The following is a 15,207-nucleotide window of genomic DNA, read 5'->3' on the forward strand; positions in this document are numbered from 1 at the left end:
CAGATTCAGAGGAAGTGTTGGTGTTTAGTGTAGAAAAGGTGGTTGTTAATTTAATTCAAGGGGTGAAGAGGGCAGTGAGTCATACTTGCATCATAGCTTTCTTCTCCAACCTTGGATGACTCCCGTGTAAGACTTTTCACACAATTATGGACATATGTGTGTGTGTATATTATATAATGTATAGTGTGTGTGTATATCTCATGTATAGTGTATATATACATACATATATAGCATATACAGTATGTGGCGTGTATACATTTTTTACATGTATACAAATATATGTATACATTCATACATACACTGCCTTTTTCAGTGAGAAGGGAAAGGTCATAAACCAAACTGCAAACACACCTGAAGGGCGGGGAGAAGGTTTTAATGTGTTCTGATTCCAGCTGAATAAGTTTTCTAATCTCAGCTGACATTTACTCTGATTCTTCTATTTACTGTCCTTGCCAATTACAACACACAGGCTGTTATTTCCTGCTTTAGCTATATCAGTGTTCCAGTCTTTTGAAGCATTATTTTTTGTCACCTTTGATTGAAAATACTTTTCCTTTAGATGCGGGCCCATGTGCACTCCATTTCCTATGTAGATGGTAGCATTTTATTGCTTACCATCAAGCAGTAAGTTTGAAACCTGGAGGGAATTTTTACACCTGTCAGTTCATCTCTTTTTGAAGAGTTCAACCTTATTAACAATTTTGCAGATATACATTCTGTGTGGTGCTGTCTCTGGAAGAAAGTACACGGAAACCAAGAAGGAATGAATGTCTGATATTTTCCCCTTCTGAAGAAATTCTTCAATGCAAAATACATTGAAGTCAGCTTTAAAAAGCAGAAATACGTTTTCATTTTTCCTTTCCCTTAACTTCAGCAGAGCTATTAGGTCAGTCAAAGCCATTGCAAAAGTTATTAAAACAAAAAAACCACCCAAACCCAGAAGTTGGTTATTGGAAAAGTAAATCTGTTGAAGATATAATTTGTTGGCAAGCTTTTAAAAAAGAGGAGTCTTAAACTAAATTACTGGCTTGATTTTCTGAAAGTGATCTCAGCACCTTCCACCTTTATAATAGCAAGTTGTGTTGCTAAGCAGCAACACATGTAGTAATATTCTTACATGTTATCTTTACAAAACTAGCCGCATTTTTATTCTGTTATTGGGGAGTATCCTTCAGACCTTCAGTTTTTCCCTCCACAAGGTGGAATTCCTCAGTTTTGCCCTCATATATGAACCCAGTATTATGCACCATGGGTACAGGGTCATTCTCAGTCCTGAGTTGTTTCAGCAGCTACTGAATCTCCTTCAGGAGTCTGTGTTGTATTTGCTGACAAAATATCCCTTCTATTACCTAACTCTGGTTTAATTCAACCATGCAACAAAACCTACTGTTTTTTGAAATACCTGCTCCACGCCATTACCGTAAAAGCCACCTACACACTTGTCGATATGTCTTACCGTGAAAGTCCTCTCACCATGGGATAGATACACCAACAAGCTTAGTTAGCTCCCCAGAGCCTGTCCAGTGTCAGTCTTTTGCCAAGTCTCTAATTTTCCTCCTGTCGCGCTGAAAAACACATAATTTTCTCTTTTTTAGTACTTGTTTTGGCAATTTTATAACTTTCTGGACGTATACTAGTGTAAAACCCCAGGTTTACTGGGTACTATGCAATGGGAATAGGAGTAGTTGCCTCTCTGTCCCCTTCCTGCTCTTTTCTGGGTGAGGTTCAGTTTGCATAACCTTAGCCACCAAAAGATTAGGCCAAATTAGTCTTCTAGGCTTCTTCTATAGTCAAAAGGAGGACAGTGGATCTGCTCAAGCCTTGTAGTTCTTGCTGCCAGGTGCCTGACGATGGCAGTCTGGATGCTTAGCACCAGGTCAGAAATGATTCTGGCTTTTAGCCATCAGAATATGTACCAATTCCTCCTTCTTCCCCGAAAAAGGCGCAGGTAGACCTACATCCAGGTAACTGCAACCTTACCTATGGCCTGGGACTGACTTTCAGCTGCTTTGAATGAAAGGACCAGAAAAAACAACTGGTATTTGCTATCAGAGAGGGCCCATCAACATTCAGTTCTTCCAGGGCTCTAAACTTTTAATGCTAACCCCTACGCAGGGGCCATTGCACCTTTCATAACCCCCAGAACCAGAGCCAGCTTTGACTCAATGGTTTTTCGGGCCAAAATAGGTGTCTTCCTTCATCAAGGAGGACTCATCCCCTTTGTAGTGCATGCTGGAAGCAGAGTAGTGAATCCTGCCTTTACAGCTTTGAAGTTTCTTTATCATCCATAGGATATAATCTGGTTTTAGGCTAATTCAGGCCAACATGTTCTTCCTGAGCCCATTGATAGGTATGTCAGCTGGTGTGAGTCAAGGCCAGTTATAACATGCTCACTGGAACTGGACTTAGACAAGCAATCAAATACAAGCAAGTAATACAGTTTGTGATTGCTATCAGTTTGGAAAAATTAGACCTGATGGCTTCAAGGGAATGGCTTACTATCTATTACAGTCTCCCAAACTATCTAGGGAATTCAGAAAATAAGGTAAGTCATGTTAGACATGCAAAACTCCAATAACCTTAATATTGTATAGCAGACAGTTTCTTTTGATCATCTTTTTGATAGAAAATTAATTAGAGTTGAAATAACTTTGCACATAACATTTGATGCTTCTTGCATCCCCAGGTTTTTTCAACTAACTATACCTTCCAGATAGCAAACACACTTCACTGCCCTTTCAGTTTCCATTTTCCACATACCCTGTTTTCTACACATCTTTGATTTGTTTTAGGCAGGTAAGTGCCATAGAAGTGTCACTGCCAATATCAGAGATAGCAGCTCTGTGCAGTCCCACCATTACTAAAGGACATACATACAAATAACATTTTTGAGAAGTGCATATCATCTTATACAATATATCTGCTTAAATGAGCTGCCAGGGCTGGTGGCTTTTCAGTGTTATGGTGATTCTATTTCACCTCAGAAGCACTTTTTTTCTTTATTGGGCATAGGTTTTGACATTTCTGAATTGCTTTACTTGTTGCTGTCATACCTTTGGACCATTCAATGAGTCAGTCCCTTTCCATTTGGTGTGGTCTCCTTACAGCATGCCAGAGGCAGACAACTTCTCCTGGCCCTGCAGTTCCCATACAGGAAACAGCAGCCCCAGCTGCTGGGGGCAGCTGCTCAGGTCTGTCCATCCCAGCTGCTGTAGGGGTAGGCACACCTTGCCTGTACTCCAGGTTGGTGGGATGCAAGGCAGCTCCAGACCTCACACGTCTGCGGGAGCCTGGTGCTGAGCCCAGGGCACAGGCTGGCTCGCGGGCAGGCTGAGCTTGTTACTCATGGCTGAGTGCAGTGCATGCTCAGCTCTTGCACTGGAATTGGCTTGTGTCCTGCCAACTCAGTGCATGGCAAGCCCGCGCTCATGTTTTTGTAGCCATTGTCCTTGCTGGGTACGTCTGTAGCTATAGAGAGAAAAGAGATAGCCTCCACTTGGGGAAGATATGAGTATTTAAGGTACTTCTTTTTCTAAACCCAAACTGTTAATGCAAACCAAATGATATCTGTGTGTAATACACCTTTAATTTTCTCATGCATACCGATGCTAGAAAACCCACAGTAAGGAAAGAAGGTCAGGATAAAACATGAGTTGTATATGATGGAAGTGACACCATGAGCTGCTTGTTTAGTGAATGGGAATGTGTTCACTGTGTACTTCAAATTGCTGCTAAAAGCCCTTTAGCTAGTGCAGTGAAAGAATTTCTGCAACTAAGAGGATTATAGTGTTCCTTAAGTCCACAACAGAACTTCACTGATATTAGCAGCAATAGCAGTTATGCTTCAAGGGCAGTGTACAAAGCCCTAAGTTTTGTATTTAAAGCATAGCTTCACTTCACCTTGAGGCATTAAGGTGACTACTCCCATTTCAATAACAAAAATTCCCAATAAAGCCAGACTGCAGCTGAGAAAATATCCTTCTTATGGACTTCAATTCCTAAACTTAATAGTGACATTAAAGTAATTAACTATAAAGCCCCTTGTGTGATTTTATGGCTTCCTCCTTCTGTATTTGTTGCTATTAACTCATTATGTGGCCCCAACTGAGCAAAGTGCTCATGTGCATGCTTAAATCTCAGTTCAGTCAGTGAACATGTAAGTGTAAATGCTTTGTAGAGTCAGGGCCCATTGGATTCTAAGATGACCCAAAGCAGATGTTTCTGTTTAGTCCCTGTTTCCACAGAGACTATACATCTCTTCAGTATTTACTCTTGTTTTGAACTTAGCCACCTAAATGTTGGTAAAGGCGGCATTTACTTTTAAGCCAGTAAGCCCTCTTTTCCCATTATTGTCTATCTTAAACAACAAACAAAGTATTTCATCTATCTTAGTATTAATCCATAAAGTATCAGTTCTGGGGTAGCCCACGCTGCAAAGTAGATTACTTGGAGCTTCCGTTTCCTACAGCTTTTTAGAGCTTTTCATGCATTGTGGGTTTTTTTTTGGCTTTTTTCCTTGTTTTGCTTGAGGACAGAATCCATAGAGATGGGAGAGGAGAAAGCTCATCATAACTGGTATTTGAGTCACTGCTTGGTTTGAGACACTCCAGGGTTTGGTAGAGAATTATTCGTAACAATAAATGGAGAGCATTTCTAATTTCCTTTTGTTAGAAACATAACAGAGAACGCTGTCTTACTTGACTGGTTCATGAGGGAAGAAGAATGATTTTTTTCCAGATTTTTCCTCTACTGCATCTTTTGCATTAAAAAGTCTGGCTCCCTTCTGTTCATTTCAAGAAACTGTAGTAGACTAAATGTTCAAAGATTGGCAGGCTTCCCTCAAATGATTATGAATATTTCATTTGTCTCTGGTTTTGGTAGAACTGTTGAATATTTGATCATGTCAAAACAAGCACTTATAACTGACACTTAAAGAGGCTGGCAACAAACACTGCTGCTCATAAATAGCCTTCTCTTTACTGTGCAGTTCTGAAGTAGTGAAGAAAACATGGCTATTTGAGTGTAAAGTGTGCAAAGACAGATCTAGGAATAATGCATCAGCCGTGATAAAAAAGCACTTTGCACCCTGTTTCCATATTGCTTGTTTAGAGCGGGCTAGGTAAAGGGCGATTACAGCATCCACTGTTTAGATGCACAGAGTATAATAATTGCTGTTATTTTCCATCTTAATAAATAGTTGGAGAAAGAGAAACTGACTTGAAGGAAAAAACGCATAAACAGCCCCCCTGATTTTTAAGATGCCATGATGTACATGTCCCCTACTTGAAGTAGCTCTGGATGCTGGATTCTTACTGTATAGTCTCTCCATCTAGTGGTTAGATGGATGGGATGCCATATAGTCTTCATAACCTTTCAAGATGTTCACAGCTGAAAATGACTGGGAGCTGTTAAAATCTGAAGGAAATGCTTTATGAGAGAAAGCACATAGCTACATTAAGTAAGGAGGAGAGACTAGGGTAAATGCCAAAAAAGAAAACACAGGGGAATTCATGCAAACAGTCAGGTTAGATCTTCATCACTGAAGCTTTCCCTTCTTAATAGCTAACTTTAGCCCAACTCCCTTGCCTTATAGATACATAAAAAACCCCAGCTTGCCCATGGATGAAGGGAGTATGCACAGTTGTACATTAGTGCCTTACAGGGGTGACGTGGATATATGCCTCTGGCACTGCGGGCCTCGCGGTTGCCTGCAAGATGCAGCAACACCAGCTCTGTGTACAGCCATCCCTCGGGTCTTTCCTGGCGCCTGTGCCGCCTTCTGAGGAGGTGAAGTGCCACGAGTACTCCCTTGGTCCCACAACTCGTGGCCAGCTAAATCCAGAGGGAGCTGAGCAGGGCCTGCAGTAGGTCAAACTCTTGGCTCTGGAGCACAGGAGGGGGCAGGCTGTCCCCTTGGGCAGGGCACTGCCCAGGGCTCTTCTCCCGTATGGAGCCGTGTGATGGCTAAGAAAAATATTAAAAGCGGTAAACCCCTCACTGGAGGTAGGGAGCTGCTGTCCTCTTTTGTCTGGGCTGGAAAAAGCCCGTGGGCTCAGCTGTGGTTGCCACCTGGCTGCTCCCTCCAGCGACGGGCTGACTGGAGCGGTTGACTTGGCAGCAATGAGGTCTGGACTGACCTCTGCATGCCTAAATCAGGTAATCAGAACCTGTTACCCTAAAATCATTTCATATATCCCATAGCCATATTATTATTCTTTCCCATGCCATAGTACAACAGCGTTCATGTGTTTGGAAGGTACTGGTTAGCCTTCTGCAACCAAAAGGACAGACCCATTCTCTTCAGAGGAAGCCAAGCTTCCCCTAGGTGGTGGCTTTTCCCCAGGTCCCTGTTGTGACATGCCCACATGTTTGCCTACACCCAGTCAGAGGCTGTTCTCTGAGGTTCCTGGCAGAGTACCTGCCATGGCAGATATTTGGGGTCCTTTTCTTGAACCTCCAACCTAACAAGCTCCACAGTTACAGCAAAAGCTGTTTGCATCCCTTTTTACTAACCCCCTCCATTTCCTATTGTAAGCTCCCCTTTTCAGTGGTTTATGACCCCTCCAGACTTTGACCAGTGATCTTGAAATTTTCCATGCTCTGCCCAGAGTCCCCCAGTTTCTTCTTTTCCAACGCATGAGATGGCACTGCAGCCCATCACTTGGTGAGCGATGTATCTGCTACATCTTGTCAGCGGGGAGCGGAGGGGATGCATCTTTTGAGGTCAACCAAGCAATGTGTCACTCAGGCCCCTTTTGAGGACATTTCTACCACTGCCATCCTCCTCACTGAATACCCCCGTGGCTTCTCCCACGCTCTGTGGCCTGTCGCATCTGCTGTATCTGCTCATCACACGGCCGCAGCCATCTAACTAGTGGTGTCTAACTTGCATGTCAGATTGAGTGGAAAAGGAGTGTGAAAGGGAGTATTGTGTATGTATGCAAGATGCAGCTTGGCTACGGGGCAAATCCAGATGAGAGCTAATTGTGCCAGTCTTACGCTCAGTGCCTGAGATTAGACAAGCTTGCCTGTTGCTGCCTCCGGCTGAGTTCTGAAAAACCAAAACACTTCTGCTACTTCCCAGGATGAAAGTAGGGGAGACACACCGTTTTCTCATTTAAAAAACCTCACCCCCTCCCCCCGCCAACTTTTTTCTTTTCTTTAAATATAGTGCCTTCCCTACATTAGAACAGGACTCACAAATTTGGCAGGAGGTGGCCTTTGTCCCAGACAAAACAGCTGAGTTTACAGCAAAGATGTGTTTTCCAGCCATCCTAAATAAATACCTTTTGATGCCAATGGTCCAGTATGTCTTGTGTCATTTTTAAGATGTGGTTTAGATCTTCTATGTATTTTAAATGTATATTATATATACCCTGTATCTTCACATTTAGATTGGGCTTTACAAACTCGACTATTCTAGAACATTATTTGAATCTATTTTTTCTAATCACCATCCAATGCTCTTCTATCAGCTGGCTGTCCAGACACTAGGCATTTCTGGGAGGCACTGCCATTTGACTACTGAAAATACAGTGTAGCAATTGTGTTAAATTGTCCAGTAGTTTTAAAATAAGAAATAGAATAATTTTAATATTAAATTGCCTACTTTTTCACCTGCAAAACTGTAATCTTTCTGTAGGTTACATCAACTTGAGCTATATTTTGCTGGTTGACCTATATTTTGCTGGAGGCCTTCCAGCACCTATAAACAGAGAACTTTTAAAGGTAACACCTTCTAAAGGTAGGCTGCGAAGCTGCAAAGACAATGAAAGCGAGAGTGTGTAGATAAATATAGTATATGGTTTCAAAAACAAAACTCTGGGGGAACTTCCTACAGAGTAGTCTAACACTGTTTGAAATCCTCCGGCATTTCTTGCATTGTTAAGGTATCCCAGAATGTACCAGGGTGATACCACAAGCACCTGAGACGACTCTGCTGCTTGCCTTCACCACTATCAAAGCAGCCGTGTTTGGGCTGAAGTGGCTTGGAGAGGTGGAAGGAGCATAGCAAAAAAGATCACACAGTTCAGCTCTGTTTCCCAAGATGTGGAGCAAGGCTAGGGGAGGGACAGTCACACAACAGCCCGGCAGCATTCTCAGAGGCACCAAGCAATACGGCTCTTCTCCCACCCCTTCAGCTGTGCAAGCACAACTCCAGCACCTCATGTGCCCTGTGCATCAAGCCAAGCAAACCATCAGCGTGCCGTCTCCATCCTTGGGCATATCTAATTAAAACAGTAACTTTGATGCTGCAATTTTCTGGTGGCCAGAACACCAAGAAAAAGTGAGATTACTGACACTGAGGAAGCACATGAGTTACCTAAGCATGAAATATAGTTAACAGTTACAGCAGCTCTGGACATCAAATAAAAATCGAGAGAGGCATCAAGTACATTTGGGGTTCATTGCAAGGGTTGCCTAGAGGTCATTTGTCCTTTGGACTCATCATACCATCCTTGTCCCCTCTGGAAAGCTGGGACATCCAGGTCACCTGAGATTTAGAGACATTAAGGAAGGACATACTTTATGATCCTTCCTCACTTCTGGTCCATTGCTCGCATTTCTTACTGCAATTCCCTACTTTTAATATTTTCTCTGCAACAGTGAGAATAGAAATGTACTTTTGGGGAAAAAAAAAAGTGCTTTCAAAAAAACCCTGAAGTTCTAATTTTCTCGTTCCCAGGATCTGGACTGTAAGTAAATCATATGCTAGAATTATAATAGGAGGCACATAAAAATCAAAACAATTGGCTACATTGGTGTAAACATGGAAATGAAAGACTCTGTGAGCATGACAGCTAACTAAGTTTGCTTTCCAATAGGTTTGTCTCATGACAAATGAGTTTTTAAACTCAATTATAGAAGACTGCAGCGGAAGGTCACCCTTAATAGATACCGGGGACACATTATGAATGTCCTATTTTAGGAACAATTGTGATCAGAGCTTTCTCCTTTTTAATTATCAGAAGAGGAAGACAAGAAGGAAAAAAGAAATCGAAACAGAGCGTAAACTAGAGTGGATTCTCTGGTGTCTAATTTGAGTTCATTTCATATTGCATTTTTCTTCTTGTTGAGAACATTAATAAGGATCCTTCTGCTCTAGTGACAAGTGAAGAACTCAGTGCCAAAGACCTCTGTCCACCTAATAAGTTTCAAAACCTCAATCAAATTTACAAGGAAGGTATTGGGACCAACAGTCAGACAGATTTATTAACATATTGACACAGACACAATGACAATGCAGGCTTCCCTTCCTAAGGAAACAAGCTAAAGATGTGAAAGTAGAAGGATACGTACCAAAATCACACCCATACTCACTTCAGTTTTACACATCCTTCCTTCCTTCCTTTCTGATCTGTATTTTTTTCGTGCAGAAGGTAAACTCTTGCAAACTCTTCAAGACAGAGATACTATCTAAGCACAGAGGAAAAATGTGCTGACTGATGCCTCTGCCTTTATTGAAGATCTTTAGCCGTGGATGCTGTGGCTAGCTGGGGCTTTGAATTCCTCAGTTAATATTAAACTTGTAACATAGCTGCAGCTAACAGGGGATCTTGGATTCGCCAGTCAGAGAAAATTCCCATTAGTCATGAAAAATTTAGTTCAAATAAGCAATACAGGATTGGACCATTATCTATTATTAATCCTTTTTTCAAGCTAAAGTAATTATGAGATAAACAAGTTCTGTTCTTGCAAAAAAAAGAATAGTCCCCGGTGTTTTCAGAAAGGATGGATTTTATTTTGTAATTGCCTTTTCACAGAAAATCATTGGAAGACTACACAGAAAAAATACTTGGTTTTTTTAGCAGACTAAGTTGATGTGTGTACTTTCAACAGGAACATTTCTCCTGAAATTCCAGATAGAACCAGCCACTCTATAAGCTAGAATCATAATTCACTGAAAACAGTGTCACCATATTCTTTTGCTTTCCATATGTACTTACCCAGTTACTATATATGTTTTTAACTTGCAGTCTGATACATAAACACATATGTTATGCAAAAGCACCCACACCACAAAGAGGTAGGTAAAGCTCTGACTATTTCCACCTGCATTAGCATGTGCAAGTTGTACACCAGGCAACAGGAGATGACATTTGACTTGGGTGATTAGTGGCTTCCACCTTCAACTGTGTTCTACTCATTTACAGAGTTGTGCACATCAGTGTTCTCCTGCGTCAGCTTAAACCCATTCGTTTCCAACTTTTTTTTTTGTGTTAGGTAAAGTTTGGATGCATTGCATTCCAGGGAGCTGCCTTTTTGCTTATTTATGTTTGTAGCTTTACAGGGGCTTTACAGGGGCTTAGTTCCCTTGGGTGCCGTTTACTCTCAAGTACTGCATTCAGGAGGCAAAAAGATCTTAAAGTGGACATAAATTACATTTGGCTGAGTACAAGACTCAATCCATATACTTTAAACATTCGAATACTTCCTGAAATCCTGCTGGCACATCTGGGTTTGCTAAACACACGCTGGGGGGAAGTTGAGGAATTAACCATAACCTCGGGAGACCAGTGTGCTGAGGCTCTGTCTAGAGCCAGTGGAGAGAGACTGGCTCCAAAATTAGCCTCCCTGCAGAGTTTGCTTTTCTCTCTTGGCCGCAAAGATGCTTAGGAGACCAGCCTTGCTGTTCTGGAGTTAATATTTTTCACTTTTTCCTACGAAAAATAAAAATTGTCTGTTATTTTAATGTTCAACCTCCATCTTAGAGCCCTAGACTCCAAAAGGGCATGATGATGCAGTCCAGAACAGATCAAAGGAGAGTACATTTTGAAGTACAGACTATACTTTAAATGCTTCCACAGCAGAGTTGGGTTTGCCCACAGCTGTAACTACTGGTAAATTCATGATAGCAAGATGGGCTGTTACAGAATCACAGAATCATATAGGTTGGAAAAGACCTTTAAGATCATCGAGTCCAACCGTAAACCCAACACTACCAAGACCACCACTATACCATGTCCCTAAGCACCTCATCCAAACGTCCTTTAAATACCTCCAGGGACGGCGACTCAACCACTTCCCTGGGCAGCCTGTTCCAATGCTTGATAACCCTTTCAGTGAAGTAAAATTTCCTAATATCCAGTCTAAACCTCCCCTGGCGCAACTTGAGACCATTTCCTCTTGTCCTATCACTTGTTACCTGGGAGAAGAGACCGACCCCCACCTCTCTACAACCTCCTTTCAGGCAGTTGTAGAGAGCAATAAGGTCTCCCCTCAGCCTCCGCTTCTCCAGGCTAAACAATCCCAGCTCCCTCAGCCACTCCTCATCAGACTTGTGCTCCAGACCCTTCACCAGCTTCGTTGCCCTTCTCTGGACACGCTCCAGCTGTTGTACCATCACTTTGAAACTGATCATTTAAATCTGCGCTTCCTGTTTACCCAGTTCCACTCCATTTCCCCAAAAAAAACAATACAGTAGCTGAACTATGTTGGTATTTGGCACGGTTTTTTAAGAGCACAAAAAAACTGGTTTAGATTATTATCAGGAGTGAGGCCCTCTTATCAAAATGCTAAACTACTTGGAAGACATAGTCTAGAAAGGATGAATCCTACCGCTTAAAACTTCATAAAGTGTTGTTTGCAAGGCTTCTCTAGCGTCTGACTCCAGGTGTGACCGTTGCCAACACTACACCAGGCCAGCTGAGGCTTTGTCTAGCCAAGCCTTGAAAACATCCAAGGACAGAGGTGCTAAACACAGTCCTAGTGTTGCTCTGCTGTTCCCACACCCCGAACAGAAAATGCTTCTGTTGGTTCACTTGTGTTTCGTAATGCTTCTCCATCTCAAGCAAGTCCTATATACTGGAATAACTTGAGTGAAAACATTGTACAGTTATACAAAATACCATACCTGAAAAGCAACTGGAGATAACCTACCAGCTATTAAGGACTAGATGCTAATTTCATCACCTTTCTGCTTTTGCTCCAACCTCCACTGGCACTCTGGTTTATGCTTGCATGAAGCATGATGTCTGCAGGGCTTCCCCTGGTGCCTGGTGGAGACAATGAAAGTCTTCCCACTGCATTCGCTCCCTTTTGGGTTTGGGTTTGTTTTGCTTCTGGAACTACAATGTTTATTATCATTGCTGATCCGAGACCACTAGTCCCAGGTTGTTAAAGCAATCAATCCAACAGCTCAGCTTCTTAAATTCTATCTTTTTTCACCTTCCTCTAGGTTGGAAAAATCCACAAGAACACTGCCCGCAAAAGAGAATACCACGTACTGTTCATGGTGATCACTACAGTTATCTGTTATCTTGTGTGTTGGATTCCCTATGGAGTTATAGCATTACTTGCGACATTTGGTAAGCCAGGTGTGGTGACTCCAGTTGCAAGCATGATACCTTCCATCCTAGCAAAAAGCAGCACTGTTTGCAATCCCATTATCTACATACTTATGAATAAGCAGGTAAGACATATATTATTTTTAAATTGTATTTTCTTCAGGGTCTGTCAGGCATTCTTGACCACTGTGACTACCAGTCCTATAGATGTGTCTTTGGGAGAAGGGCATTCAAGGCTTGTCCAAACAGTATCACTGGAGTCTTGGGGTGGAAGTGTTTGCAATCAACATAACATATTGCTAGATAGGAAGAACAGATAAACGTTTGCATATTGAAATTGCTTGTGTTCTTCTGAGGACACACTGAGCGTTAATTTGTATGCTGCAGAGTTGCCAAAGGCATTGGCATCTATTTACAAGAATACTCAAACATGGGGGGGGGGAGAAAAGAGGGACAAGAAGAGGAAGGGATTTCATGACCTTGAAAACAATATAAAGGAGGAGACCATTTGCAAATACCATTTTCACGGCAGATCCCCTTGAAAACAAATGGTCATGGCAATTACAGTTTTTGTGGACTTCTACATCCTTCCTGTTAAATTCCTAGCTCAGCTACATGCCAAAATAGATAATGAATTTTGTCTTGTGAGGACCAAGGCCAATTCTAACACTTCTAAAATGCCTAGATCCAGTTCAGGTCCCTTGTTCCTGTAAATGGCATTTTCAGTACACAAAAGTGAACTTCCTAATGTTTCTGTGTTGACAACTCTGACTCTAAAGTTTGATAATGGCAGATCTTGATGTTTTAAAAGTGTTTTGCAGTAAGAAATTTGGAAAATATGCATAGTTTATGAAAACGCCTTATCTTTTTTATTACATTATGTGTTAGAGGTTGTTCTCAATTTCCTTTCTTCATTATGTCCATTACACTATTATAAAGCAAATAAACCCCCTTTATCCTTTCTTGCTCAGTGTATGCTGGAGCCTACCCTTAGTATTGATGTTATTATATTATTATGGAGCCTAGACAAGGGAAAAGCTGAATGTAACAACCAAATATATTCCAATTTTGCCACAGCCTGAGATCATTCTTGGTCTGGTTCATCTAACCTAAATTTCTTAAACAAGGAATGAGTTTACTCCTGGAGCTTGAGGGAAAGATCTCAGGCAAGCCGTGAAACCTCCCTGAAACCAGAAGGAAAAAGCACTATTGCCTTCCCCAAGACCAGGACTTCATTTCCAAAGTCTAGTTTGAACTGACGATGAAAAAGATAGAGAGCGCCATTTGAAAATTGCTAATGCTGAAGCAAAATAGTAACTTTTTCTCCTTCCCCTTACCTTTTACAATTCTTATGGAAACTTCTCAACAGCAGCATCTCTCTTGCTTCTTTATTCTCTGAGCACTTTGACTGAGCTCCTTGACTTCCATGAGATCATCTGACCATGCCGTGGTCACTGGAGCAGGCTATAACAGAGATTGCAAGTACATTTTGGCATTGTCTTTACACATGGAGCACATCCCAAATAGCAAGACCGTGGAAGCCGGGGGAAAGATACGGGTCCTAAAACACATTAACTCAGTACAGAACCTTGGGTGCCTCCATATGTCTCAAGAACAGAATCACATGCAGAATTACCTGTGGTGACAACCTGGCATCCACAGATATACACACAATAAGGCTGCTTTTATATTCTCAAAGTGCTCCAAGCAGTTCTTGAGAGCTGTGTATTCTGCAGCATCAAAGGCATATCAGACAGTCATGCTGCTGTGGGTGTGCTGAGGCAAAAAGCAAAGGCTCACTGTTGAGAAGAAGTTGATTAGCAAGAATAAAACCAGGGTGCTTGCACATCACAGGAGCATAGCAAGCTGTCTAAAATCACTCCTTCCTTGCAGTAGCTGTCTCTTTCACCTATAAAGGAAATCATTCTGAATGCTTAACTTGTTTCTCAATATGGGGTTTACTTTTCATCCAGTTTATCGTCTCTTATAAGGAAAGATCAGTGTGGGATGATCTGTCTACAAGGGGAAGATTCTGTTAGGACAGTTTTGAGGCAAGGCAGGCAGTTTCTTCGCAGCAGGAACTGGAAAGGCTGTGCAACAACTCAGGAGCACCATGGCAGGGAACTGGAAACAGTTTCTTAAACGTCCTCCCTTCGTCCCCAGTCACGTGTGAGACCGATGTATTAGATTTGTCTCTTTGAACACTGAGAATGTTTCATTTGTTTCCCACTGGCTACGGTTCCGCAGCTGCCACCATTGAACAAAAAAATGCAAGGGGGCAAAGTCAAATCAGTCTTGGAGGGTGGATCATCAGTTGCCAGCTGGTAGTCGCTCTATGGGTTGGGTTTTTTTCATAGCTGGCTTCCTTATTGTTGCAGAAATCAAGACAAAAATCACTCCTGAAAAGGAGCTCGGTCAGATTTGGGGTAAATACTTTTCACTGTAATAAAACCAAAATAATAGCTAATGCCTAGGATTAATCTGCAGCTCTCATCTGCTGTGCCACTGTGTATTAGCAGCAAAAAAAAAAAAAAAAATTATCTGACACTGAGGAATGAGCTTCACTCAAAAGGGGTGAAACACACACCTCCGTCTGTTCCCCTTCCTTTCAGAACAGGAACAGTAGTAACACACTCATCCCATGCGTCACCGGCATTCACGGCAACACAGCTACTCTGTAGTTGTTCTCATTCTTTTTTGTAAATTTAACACCTCAGGAAAAGCTCTTCTTCCCAGCACTCAGCTTTTCTGGGCTTCATGCTTAGCTGAGAATTGTCACAGGAGGCTGGTGCCTCCGAACACAGAAATTATCTGGCCTGCATTTTTCACAGTCCTCTGTTTACAGATGCAAGGTGCCACAGCAGGCTGTTTACTCCTGCGTCTGATAAATACACTGAGAACATATGGCTTAATTTTTAGT

The 15,207-nt window shown here is 42.0% G+C and overlaps 1 protein-coding gene across 1 annotated transcript in view; it reads left to right on the forward strand.

The window, feature by feature from the left end:
* The window catches only part of LOC142420741 (pinopsin-like), a 90,675-nt gene that overhangs the window by 52,665 nt on the left and 22,803 nt on the right, over positions 1 to 15,207 (forward strand). Inside the window, exon 3 of the mRNA XM_075524957.1 lies at positions 12,179 to 12,412. Coding sequence (XP_075381072.1) covers positions 12,179 to 12,412 — 234 coding nt within the window. The remainder of the gene's footprint in view (positions 1 to 12,178; positions 12,413 to 15,207) is intronic.

The sequence above is a fragment of the Mycteria americana genome, chromosome 1 (assembly GCF_035582795.1).
Source record: "Mycteria americana isolate JAX WOST 10 ecotype Jacksonville Zoo and Gardens chromosome 1, USCA_MyAme_1.0, whole genome shotgun sequence".
In the NCBI taxonomy this organism is placed as follows: Eukaryota; Metazoa; Chordata; class Aves; order Ciconiiformes; family Ciconiidae; genus Mycteria; species Mycteria americana.